General features: G+C 41.1%; 1 protein-coding gene across 4 annotated transcripts in view; it reads right to left on the minus strand.

The window, feature by feature from the left end:
- Positions 1-12,396, minus strand: part of LOC310757551 (uncharacterized protein) — a 79,961-nt gene that overhangs the window by 21,931 nt on the left and 45,634 nt on the right. For all 4 annotated transcript variants that reach the window (XM_083602761.1, XM_083602758.1, XM_083602759.1 and 1 more), the window contains 5 exons: positions 10,648-10,802; positions 9,085-9,355; positions 6,812-6,879; positions 6,135-6,236; positions 4,261-4,321 (listed from right to left, as the gene is read on the minus strand). In XM_083602761.1, the coding sequence (XP_083458887.1) occupies positions 4,261-4,321; positions 6,135-6,236; positions 6,812-6,879; positions 9,085-9,355; positions 10,648-10,802 (657 nt within the window). The remainder of the gene's footprint in view (positions 1-4,260; positions 4,322-6,134; positions 6,237-6,811; positions 6,880-9,084; positions 9,356-10,647; positions 10,803-12,396) is intronic.

The following is a 12,396-nucleotide window of genomic DNA, read 5'->3' on the forward strand; positions in this document are numbered from 1 at the left end:
CATAAGCTCATTCCGGAAAGAAAAAACATTTAATGAGTTTGATTAAAGCCATTGCCTTTATTCAACAGATGAGATCAATAGTTCATCTTGTATAGTATTGTAAATATTATTACATATTATATTATTATATTATATTATATTATATTATATTATATTATATTATATTATACAGCCATTCTACTTTCATATCATATCAAGCACAAAGAACAAAACATTCTCCGCAGTGCTTCCTTCAATTACAGAGTTTCAGAATATTTGATACTGTGAAAACATTAGCCTGTCAGAATTCTACACAAATTTTCAACCTTCAGAAAATGTTTGAGATAGCAATTATAATTTTTAAAATAGTATAGGAATTAAAAACCTTAGCTTAGTTTCTTTTGCCCTTCATTTGCTTTGCCTGAGTATGATATTGTCAAACTGGTGGAGGGAAACCCATTTTTTATAATGAGCTTTACGTTACATCACAATAGCAGTAGCAGCGTCACTGGGTGGAGGGGAGTGTACTGTGATGGAAAAGTCCATAGAGACAAAATTTGGACCAACAGCCACCTGTAACCTGGACCCCAAGATTGCTTTCAGAGGAAGCAACCATCCCATGTAAACAGTTTTAATTGTTTTTAACCTTAGAGGGCATGGGATGTGAATTTCAAGCCAATGATTAATCTTTTCTTTTTGCTAAAGTTATCCTTGTTATCTTCAATGAGAGCACGGGGAGGTGTTTGCCATTTGTCAACAAACTGTTCTCACCAAACAATCACTCCCTGTTTAATGGTGCACCTGTGCCTTTGAAGTATTAAACTCTTCTGGCCAGACTTTTAACCCTATAAGGAATCTAAGACGGTGAATTTTGGACCCACTCTTAACATATGGAGCGAATTCTAATTTCAAAAGAAACAACGGTCAGTACCCATACAATGGTGGGGATTTTGGTAAAATCATAGACAGGCTTGCAGTGTTGAACTTGGCCCTGATGGGTGCTCATTGGACAGTGATCCAAAGAGAAACTCCTGCCCTCCCTGCTGCCCCTTTTCAAAAGAGACATTTTTTTCTGCTTAAGGAAGTATCAGAGCTATTCCATCCAGGATAAGCAGTTAACCATTTTAATATTTTGGATTTCAGCTTAGTGGCTGCTTAAGAATGTTGGGCCAGCCTGCTGATACTAATAACCATGGAAGCTAGAGTCTATGCTTTTTCTGTTTTTCTCATTCTGATTCCCTCACTGAGGTGGTGGAGAAAGACTCATTGAGGATCCAACCCAGTTAAAACATGATGACTCAAAGGCGTTCTCCAGTGGATCCAAGAATTCCTAGACAAGAGCCACAGTTCTTCTCCCTGGAGGAACCAGGAGAAAAATTTTACCCTTGCCTGTTCTTTCTCTCATTCTTTCTGCTGCCTTTGACTGGATTAATATAGAGAAGCTTTGCCTGAAACTATGAATAATAAATATTGATAGGTATTTGCTTACTTAATTAGAAAGCCTTTATATGGCTAAAACTTCAAGGTCTTAGGGGCAGCACTCAAGAGACACCACTAACTACAAAAGGGATTAACTATAGTCATCTCTTACCTGCTTTTGTATTTAATCCATATGTACATGATTATATACCCCTGAACATTTTGGGGTATTGGCCCTCTGCACAAATTGAATAAATATACTCTTTAATTTAATTTACCCTGCTCCAGAGTAAAACTCCTACCCAAGTTGTCATAAGTGGCAGAGATTTGTAAATCTGCAGCAAGTGCTGCTGAAAATTCCACAGAATCCTTTTCAAGGCAGGAATCCTATACACTAGCTGTCTTCCCTAACTTGGTGCCCTCCAGATATTTTGGATTCCAACTTCCATCAGCCCCAGGCAGCATGGCTAATGGGCATGGATGATGGGGCTGTAGTCCCAAATACCCAAATCTGCTATACACACATATCTGGGAGTTAGTTCTACTGAACTCAATATATCTTATTTCTGATTAGACATGCTTAGGATTTCACTGCATGACTGCCAGCAGCCTTGATTAGAGCAGAGGTGATATTCACGTCCGTGGAGTTCCACATTCTTACTATCATGATCAATGTATCACTATAAGCTTCTAAAAATTGATGAAAACATAGTTCTGGGGAAATGGTTCTGTGAGCCAAGGAGCAACAAACCCAAAAACAGTTCAGGTTGCATCAATGGCTACAAGCACATGCAACTGCTCTCTCTGAAAATATAAATGTGAGCAGTTATCTGGGTCTGCCTTTAGCACTACTTGGAACAGAACCAAATTAACTGCTGACAAAGGCTTTCATGCCACCACTAGGTACCAATAATGGTGTACACACACACACACACACACACACACACACACACACACACTGTTTGGAAAAACAGAATGTCTCCTCCATTCCATTTTAAAAAATATTACAAAAAATACTGTATAGCAATCTATATACCCCACCTTTTCTCTTGATGGCTTACAGATAAAATAGGAAGAGTCTTTTCTGACCCCATGCCAACTGTTTCTAATATCCAGACCAGGCATAGGCAAACTCGGCCCTCCAGATGTTTTGGGACTACAACTCCCATCATCCCTAGCTAACAGGACTAGTGGTCAGTGATGATGAGAGCTGTAGTCCCAAAACATCTGAAGGGTTGAGTTTGCCTATGCGTGATCCAGACTGATGAAAGATGCTGATGAAATTGCAGCCCACCCACTTCAATTCGTCATTAACTTTTTAGTTGGTTCTAATGGTAGTTGGAGGTTCTACTGTTACTTTTGATTATTATTTTTTAATGGAACAACATGGCTACCTGCCATTTTTTTAATACTATATATCCTTCATATATCTCCTTCTTAGCATTTTGAAACATTAGATTACATACCACTGTGAATTTAAGTATAGTGTTGAGGTTTTATGAATAGAATTACTCATGAATTCATACAGCTATGTAAGTGCTAAACTTGGCCTTCAGTAAATTTAGGGTCATGGTGCTTACTATTAAAGAAAATACAGAGTATTTCTTTGTGTGGCTTTTAGCCACAATTCACCAGGCATATCACTATGCTTCTCTTTGGCAAGAGGATGACCATGACATTCTACAGCAGGAGTAACCAAACTGTGGTCCCTGGACCACCCATGGTCTGTGAGCTTCATCCAGGTGGACCACAGAGTGTCTTGCATTAAATAGGCATATTGTTTTTAGTTGTATTTTTATTGCTTCTTTTCTTTCTTATATTGCATTACAGTTTGAATTTTACAAAATGCAAATTGCAATACAATAAAATACAATATAAGAAATGAAAGAAGCAATAAGACTATAGTTTAAAATCATACAGCATCTAGCACAATGCAATGCAGTTGGTGTGACAAATCAGAAAAGTCATTAAGTGGTCTGCTAAGACCCTCAGCAATTTTGAAGCGGTCCATGGGGGAAATGGTTTGGGAACCACTGCTCTACAGTGTTCAACAAGTAACTGCATCCACAACTTTCACATTTCCCAAACAGTGTAGCCTATGCTCCATCTTCTGGTTATTTATGGTAACTGTACAGCATAAGGCTTTTTCTTAGGGACTTAGGTGATCACCAATTGTTGCAACTGGTAGAATAACCAACAAAAGGAAGGCAATTGTAATTTTAATAAGATGGTGGTATCTCCCCCACTATTGACATGTTAGGACTGCTCAGTTAGCCTGGATCCTACCCACTGAATCTGAAATGGAAATGTATGAGAACTAGTTTACACAAGATTCCCAACAGAATAGAGTATTCCCATAAACTCAACAGATAATTGCAATTTTTAAAAAACAAAAGGCATTAAAAAGTTCAGAAACAGACCTCCGGGTATAGGGTGGTATATAAATTCAATAAATAATAATAAAAATATCAATTAAATACAGTCTTCATTCATCTCTAAGGATTAAAAGTACCATGGAACAAAACAAAACAAAAAGCAGTACTTTAGAACGGATTCAACTAACCCTTTGTACTAGCAGAAGTCAGGAGAGGACTCCAATTAGTGCAATGGGGCTTTCCCCTCCTCTCCTTCTTCTGCATGCCCCATATCTCCCCCAAGTTCACTCTGGGGGTTGAGACAATGCCCAGAAAAAGCACACAGGGTGGGGAGGGGGGGTAAGCAAAAATGCTTGTGCTGACAGAACAATCGAATTAGTATAATGGTGAATTCCAACTTATGTTTTTAAAACAATATCTTCCCCAAATGTACTGTGAAATATTACTTCTTCATTTTTATTCCTGCCTTCCCTACATATGATCTTACCAACAGAAATAGCTGATTGGGCGCATGAGGCATATGTGTGGTCTCTAGATCTCATAGCACTCTAGAGGGCAAAAGAAAGGGAAAGTCATTTTTCTGCATCAAGCATTTTGCAGGACAAGCCATACAGACAATCATGGGTGCACCATGGTTGAGATGCTGGAAGAAGGTTATTCTTGGGCACTCCCACCCTCCCACTCCCTCCCTCCCTCCCATCCATCCATGGTTTGCTTTCATTTCGACACCAACTACAGCTCAACATCAAAAAAACAAAGATCATGGTCACTGGTCCCATCACCTCCTGGCAAATAGAAGGGGAAGAAATGGAGGCAGTGAGAGATTTTACTTTCTTGGGCTCCATGATCATTGCAGATGGTGACAGCAGTCACGAAATTAAAAGACGCTTACTTCTTGGGAGGAAAGCAATGCCAAACCTAGACAGCATCTTAAAAAGCAGAGACATCACCTTGCCAACAAAGGTCCGTATAGTTAAAGCTATGGTTTCCCCAGTAGTGATGTATGGAAGTGAGAGCTGGACCATAAAGAAGACTGATCGCCGAAGAATTGATGCTTTTGAATTATGGTGCTGGAGGAGACTCTTGAGAGTCCCATGGACTGCAAGAAGATCAAACCTATCCAATCTTAAGGAAATCAGCCCTGAGTGATCACTGAAAGGACAGATTGTGAAGCTGAGGCTCCAATACTCTGGCCACCTCACAAGAAGAGAAGACTCCCTGGAAAAGACCCTGATGTTGGGAAAGATGGAGGGCACAAGGAGAAGGGGACGACAGAGGACGAGATGGTTGGATAGTGTTCTCGAAGCTACCAGCATGAGTTTGACCAAACTGGGGGAGGCAGTGGAAGACAGGAGTGCCTGGTGTGCTCTGGTCCATGGGGTCACGAGGAGTCGGACACAACTAAATGACTAAACAACAACAACAACACATTAACTTATAACCAGGACTTGCAAATCCACTTTGCTAAGAAAGAGAATTGTGGTTCCACTGCACTTGTAACTCCAGTAGTTTGAACAAAAGCATGGGAATGGTCACTTACAGTCCACCTTTATCAAGCATTGGTGTTGTTACTCCTGTGGCCAGAGGCTTGGATGCAATGTGAAGGGTCATTTGCAGTTCGCAAGCATGCCCATAACTATCCCAGGTGCACAGTGAGAAGTACCAACACCACTGAAATTAAGTTCTTGGCTTGCATTTTCCCTTCCTCACTTCATCCAGCGCTGAACCAACCATGCCCCATGTTCTAGCAGCAAGCTGTCTGATGCAGAAGTGCTGCATTTGGGGGCAGACTCTATGTATACTCGTTTCTTGAAGAAAATTAGCTAGCTCTCATTTTTGCTGAAGCTTCCTTCATTCCCCAGTAATATGGACCTTATTATTTCTTTTAAAAATAATTATAATGCCCTGTGTTTAAATGTACAATTTAAAAGACAGGATGACAAAAAAGCGAGGAGGTATGGAAAGAGAAATAAAAAGAAGCCAATTTGGGTTCCAAAGCTTTCTCCTTGCGCAAGGACCAGTTGGAACGGTCGCCAAGGAGACAATTCCAGAGGAGGAAGATCAAATAGTAGCTTATCCCAATCGACTCAATGGAGTGGATACACTGCCTCACCTGTGTGTCTGCTGTAGCCAGGTGGAATGGCTGCCAATATCCAAGAAAGAAATTAATATGTAAAAGGTACCTTAGTATACCCAAGCCATATTATTAGAAGTGTTCTCTTTGGGGGGGGGAGTGTCTCTCATGCAAAGTTACTATGTAAATGACAACAAACTTTCTTTCATCTCCGCCCCAACCGCCGGCAATTGAGTTAAAATTATAAATATCCAGATGTTTTCGTTTGTTAGAATAACAAAAAGTACCTTTGCAAGCAAACTATTTTTTGCATGTTTGGGTGTCCGCATCATTTTGAGAGTCAACCTTTCTATTTTCAGGAGCTTCTTGGGCACGAGCTTCTTGGGTTCCTAAGCATATCACACAGATTTTGAAAAATTACGCAGCATATTTCATAACATCACATAATTGAAATACCTAATCTTATAAGAAGCATGATATAACTAGTTGTCCCAGTTAGAAACCCCTTATATTGGTGGTGGCCAAACTTGGACCTCCAGCTGTTTTTGGACTACAACTTCCATCATCCCTAGCTGGCAAGACCAGTGGTCAGGGATGATGGGAGCTGTAGTCCCAAAACAGCTGGAGGACTGAGTTTGCCTAGGCCTGCTTTAAGTGTTTGCCTTGTTCTTGTTTTATACTTTTGATCTCCAGAGAAAGATATCTGAGAACTCATGCTACATTTGGTGTGAAACATATACTTCACATCAACACTGGGATATATGTAGTAAGTTAGTAAGATAGCCTTTAGAAAGCACACACCCAAAATCATCCCAGTAAATTAGTGATATAGTTTGGCCAATATTAAGTATCTTTATGTTTACTGTTTTCAACTGGAGTCAGTTATGATCAATGCTTCTGTTTAAATCAATGGAATTTAAACATCATTAACATGAAAGAAAATATTAAACAGGATGATTAATACCTTTACATGCTTGAATAGTCTGTCTTTGCCCAAATATCTTTCTTTGGTTGTTCCATAAATTAAAGAATCTACAAAAAATGATGAAAAAGCCTCTCAGTTTTATGAGTCTTCACACCAGTTACATGAAAATAAAGGGTTGGATCTAAAGGTGCCCTTCTGAATACAGAAGGCATTTTCTTGTGGAACTGCTGTTTCTATTTTTTTATATATATATATAAATTTTTATTGGTTTTTCAACACATATTAAAGACAATACAACACAATACATAAACAGACAAACATATAAACACGTATAATTTCTTGATCTTTCTTTCTTGAAACCTTCTTTCAGCGACTTCCCCATACCTCCCCTTTCTGCATCCCTGTTTTAAATCATTCCAGCAACCCCTAATTTCGATTTCTTATAGCACTTTCTTTAAATCTTTTTTCTCATATCCAATTGTTTATCACTGCAATTCTATTTTTGGAATTGCTGTTTCCATACCTCACAGCAGAGCTCTGAAATGAGAAGCATTTCTTCAACCTTGGATTAACACCTGGCAGAGATAGGCAGGGTCCAATTCTTCAGATGCTTTCTTTCTCCTTTTTGCACATCCAAGTCAAGGTAGAGGATGCCAGAGGGGGAACATATGACCCTATTTTATGCTATGACAAGTTTAGAGAACTGTCTTCTACTTGCCTTGATTCCCTGGAGATGTTTGGTCTTTTTGCATGGAGGACACACACTCACTGAGGCAGAGGAAGGAAGCCACATGGACAAAGGGCAGTCTGAGATCCTTGGATGGGAACTGTGGATTTTCTCAAGTTTATGTCTTGGTCTATCAATACAGCAATTTTGGCTTTTCTTCTTGTGTTTCTAAGGGGGTGAATGAGGCATGGAGCAGATCCATAAGGAACTGGCTGCCTCTGATGGAAGGTCTCATGGAGCCACTAAGTCTTTGGCTCATTGTATGAACTCTGGGAGGTCTCTCACCAGAGAAGTTCAAAGTGAGCTTGGGCTTGTGTTAAATTGAGTACTTATTCCCTGGCTTCCTCCAGCACCTGGCCTTGTTCCAGTTCACTGGACTTGCAGTGCTCCAACTTCTGCTGGGCCTCTTCAAAAGGCTGGTCATGCTACTGTCCTCTACCTGCCCTATATGAAGGGGAGGGAGTTGGGATGCTTCTGGGTGAGCTGCAGATGGTGCCACTGATCCAGAACTGTCTATCATGGGTGCTTTCTGGGGTAGTTGTTGGCGCTGGGGAAGAGGGTGCAGTGCCATTGCGCTACTTGGTAAAGGGCTCTTCTTGATGCAGGTGAAGTGAGGGAAGGTTCCTAAACCCATTTGCTGGTTTGTGGTCCCTTATTTCAAGTTTGTGCTCAATGCATTGGGAGATGGGTTGAGAATGGGAAGGAGGCGGGGTGGGGGGAGAAATAGGCTGTAAGGCTATAAGGCTGCAAGGCTGTAACATTTTTTTAAAGTTTAGGCCTGAAGAAGGAAAACAGTCAGTCTCTTGAAAGTTCCAGCAGGAACCAAGCATTCTGCGTGCGAGGCAGGGTTGACCTGGAACAAAAGGCTAGCCCTACCTCTGGAGAGGCACCTGAAGAACTGGACGCTGTCTACAGTGGTACCTTGGGTTAAGAACTTAATTTGTTCCAGAGGTCCATTCTGAACCTGAAACGGTTCTTGACCTGAGGTGTGCTTTTGCTAATGGGCATCCTGCTGCCGCTGCGCCACTGGCGTGCGATTTCCGTTCTTAACCTGGGGCAAAGTTCTTAACCTGGAGCAACTACTTCCTGGTTAGCAAAGTTTGTAACCCGAAGCATCTGTAACCTGAGTTGCCACTGTATATGTATCAGAGGGGACATATTATCCTCAGTTGAAGGAATGCCCTCCAATGCCCTCTTCTCATAGAAAAGAATGAAACTAAAACAAAAGATGTGCTTAAACTCTTGTGCCAGTAATTAGGCTTGCATCCCCCCCCCATGGCTATAAAAGAAGGCTTCTTTCAAGTCCAATTGCAGTTGGGCTGGTAGGAGAGGATTTCAATGTACAGGAGTGTGTATCTTGCTGGAGAGATAAGAATAATCTCCCCCCCCCCCCGCCAGCTGCAACTGGCCTGAAATTGCCCCTCTGTTGAAACTAGGTTTGAACAAAGCCTCATTTTCTAGCCAAGCCAAAGCATCTTTCAAGCCTAATTGGGAGACTGAGGCATTGGGAGGGGGGGCGTGGTCAAGAACAGGGAAGGGAAACTCAGATGAAAGCAAATAGTGGAAGTAGATAATCTTGGAATACCTATGTGTGGAATTGAATCTAAGCACTCTAGGGTCCTTTTTTTCTTCAAATTTTGGATAGTCTCTTTCTTTGATTCTGGAGCTCCTGAATCTTCTGGAACTTCTGCAGCTCCTGAATCTTCTAGAGTTTCTGCAGCTCCTGAATCTTCTGCAGCTCCTAAATCTTCTGCAGCTCCTGAATCTTCTGCAACTTCTGGGACTGTTTCTTCTTTTATCAAATAAAGCTCCTGTACTGGCTCTACAATGGGTAACTCACTTTCTGCTGAAGCAACCTTAACAAGCAATAAAGTAGCATTAGTTTTCAGGAAGAAGAAGAAGAAGAAGAAGAAAAAGATTCAGTTCCAACACCCTTAAAAACACACACAATTTCTGAGATCTCCAAAGGTCTAGCAACATAAAATCTGGAAATCCTATAACTGTAATGTAGACCCCAGCTAAATGGAAAATTGTGGAAACGTGCCATGTTTTATAAGTCCAGACAGCTAAGAAGAAAAGGGTGAGAGAGCAAAAGGAGATGTTTTCCTCTCAAGAATATTAGCTTACAAGTGAAGCAGAATAGCTAATTGCTGAATCTGGACTTATGGGACCTGGTGAAGTTGATCACTTTTCAGTCAAAGTCATAGGAAGCTGCCATTTAATAGACATGTGCCAAAGAAGGCAATCCTTAAGCCCCTCTTGTGAGCATAGTGTGCTCTGCAAGAGTGTTCTTGGCTATCTGGCCTTATAAATAATTTTCCCTGTGGCTTTTTGCCCTTGATGGGAAAAGCTTGTCCACATATGGTATAAAGTAGTCGTAACATCTCTGTTTTGGCCATCTATCTACAAATTCAGGAAATCAATACATACGAGGTCACTGCTATTAAAATTAAGTAGTAGAGCAAATGTTCTGAAGTGTTTATTTATTTATTTATTTATTTATTTACTTACTTAGAATTCTTCCATCCTGCTTTATAGCCCAAACTAGGTTGCCATAGCAGCTTACAAAAGACTCCCAAAATAAAGCCACACTCAAAATCTAGCACAGGATCATAAATTGCATGGTGCACATATGGAATCGGGATTATTAAGGCATAAATTTCTTGCCCTTGATCTTCCCTGGTGTCATACCAGACAGAAGTTCCCACTGAGGTCCTCTGAGCCAAGGAAGTCGGGCTGGAAACTCAGCCCATAATGAAAGCAGTCTTCTGATGTTTCAAAGAGACACCTGCTCTTTTAGCAACTCTAGGAGTACTGGGGAAAAGTGTTCCCCTAGCCACAAATGGGAGGGTGTGGTGTCCCTTGGCCCTGTGTCTCTTAAAGGGGTCTAAGTCTATCTGAGTCATGTATCACTTGAGATATGGAGTATAGCTGTACGCTTCAGTTCAAATCAGCAGGAACATTTCTTTTAAAATTGTATAGTAAGCCAATGATATAATAAACTTGGCTCTAATGAAATTTTTAAAAGGGGATGCATGCCCAGGATATTAAGACAAAGAAACCTATAGCTTCTGTTTTTCCACTCTCCGAATGAAGCCTGCTACTCTAGCAGTATAGTTAAGTTAGCCACAAAGGAGGTAATACAAACCTGCTCCTTAGGTTGTGTTTCTGTCTTGGGCTCTTCACAGATTACAGATGAACATGGAGAAACTCCAAAGAAAGGTATTTCTAAATGAGTTTGTGCTGGAAATTTTGGCCCAGGCACGTACTTCTTATCATCTGTCACAACCATTCTTTTGGACACTGAGTAAAGAAAACAGTGAGAACTTCAATCAGATCCTTTGCTTCTGCTCCTTGTAATCTTACACAAAGAGTCAATGAAACTTTTGACTAGGGAGATAGACTTTACTAGACCAAAGTGAGATAGCACGCTCCTTAAGCAAAGTAAATATTCAGCCAACAGTTTTACAGTTCATTTGGTCCTTCTTTCATACTCCCCACTTCTGGTTTGACCTATATTTAATTACTAGCCCATTTCTTAGCCAATACTCATTCTTGGAGATGCAGTGTGCAGCCCAGAACATTTCTCTCACATTTGCAAGGGGAAATCTATGTCATTAAAACACTGAAAATAGACTTGAGTGATGTGTGACTATATACTTTTAACCACTTTATTGCAAACATTCCGTTCCTAAATGCAATTACCTAAAAATTTATTACAATGAGAGTAACCTCCAAGTATGCTGGTCTGGTGGAGATGTGCTTTTACCTTTTGTGCTTGACTTAGGCCCCATATATCTGAAAGACTATCTCCATCCCTACCGACCTTCTCTAGAGTTACGATATTCAGAGAAGTCTTTGATAGTTCAGGGATTTTGTTTTCTGTGACTCACCTCCCTTGCTGAATTTTTATTTCTCTGTTCCATTTTGGAATGGTCTTGTGCATTTTAAAACTGTAGTGATTTTTATCTGTTTTAAAATGGTACTTGTATTTGTTGTAGCCTGCGCTGCTGTGGACTTGCAATGAAGAACAATGAGACTGTGACATGCTGTACAGGGTCTCCCTCCTCTTGGGTATCTAACTTTGAAAGATTTGTTTCTGCAAAACATCAGGGTTGCCCCCAACTTACAGATGCCTCTTTTGTATTTGTGGGTGGCCCTGCTTTGCTTCCAAGGCAAACAACAGGGGAGCCCCCCCCTTGCTATTAAAAGGAGTAATTTGCTAGATATTGCATAGCAGTTTTTCACTGTTCAGCACCAAAAGAAATGTGACAGAGTAGGTATTTTCAACCTTTCCAGATCCAGGACCCTTTTCAAATCCAAACATGCATGTGAGGACCCATTTCTTAATCTTATACCACATATTTGAATGGCAGCAGTGCTCCTGCTATGACCCACCTCAAATCAGGCTGTGACCCACTTTGGGTCCTGACCTACCAGTCGAAGACCAGTGTGATAGAGCCCATGCTTCGCTCAGCTGTGCTTTTGACTGTGAACAGAATAACATGCCCTAACAGGGTGGCGCTGTGGTCTAAACCACAGAGCCTAGGGCTTGCTGATTGGAAGGTCGGCAGCTAGAATCCCAGCAACGGGGTGAGCTCCCGTTGCTCGGTCCCAGCTCCTGCCAACCTAGCAGTTCAAAAGCACGCCAAAAAGTGCAAGTAGATAAATAGGTACTGCTGTGGCAGGAAGGTAAACGGCATTTCCATGCGCTGCTCTGGTTTGCCAGAAGCGGCTTAGTCATGCTGGCCACATGACCTGGAAAAACTGTCTGCGGACAAATGCTGGCTCCGTCAGCCAGTAAAGTGATATGAGCACTGCAACCCCAGAGTCGTCTGTGACTGAACTTAACTGTCAGGGGTCCTTTAACTTTTTTTTAAACAGACAGCCTATCAAT

This window comes from Podarcis filfolensis (genome assembly GCF_964270895.1).
Source record: "Podarcis filfolensis genome assembly, chromosome: 2".
NCBI classification, from domain to species: Eukaryota; Metazoa; Chordata; class Lepidosauria; order Squamata; family Lacertidae; genus Podarcis; species Podarcis filfolensis.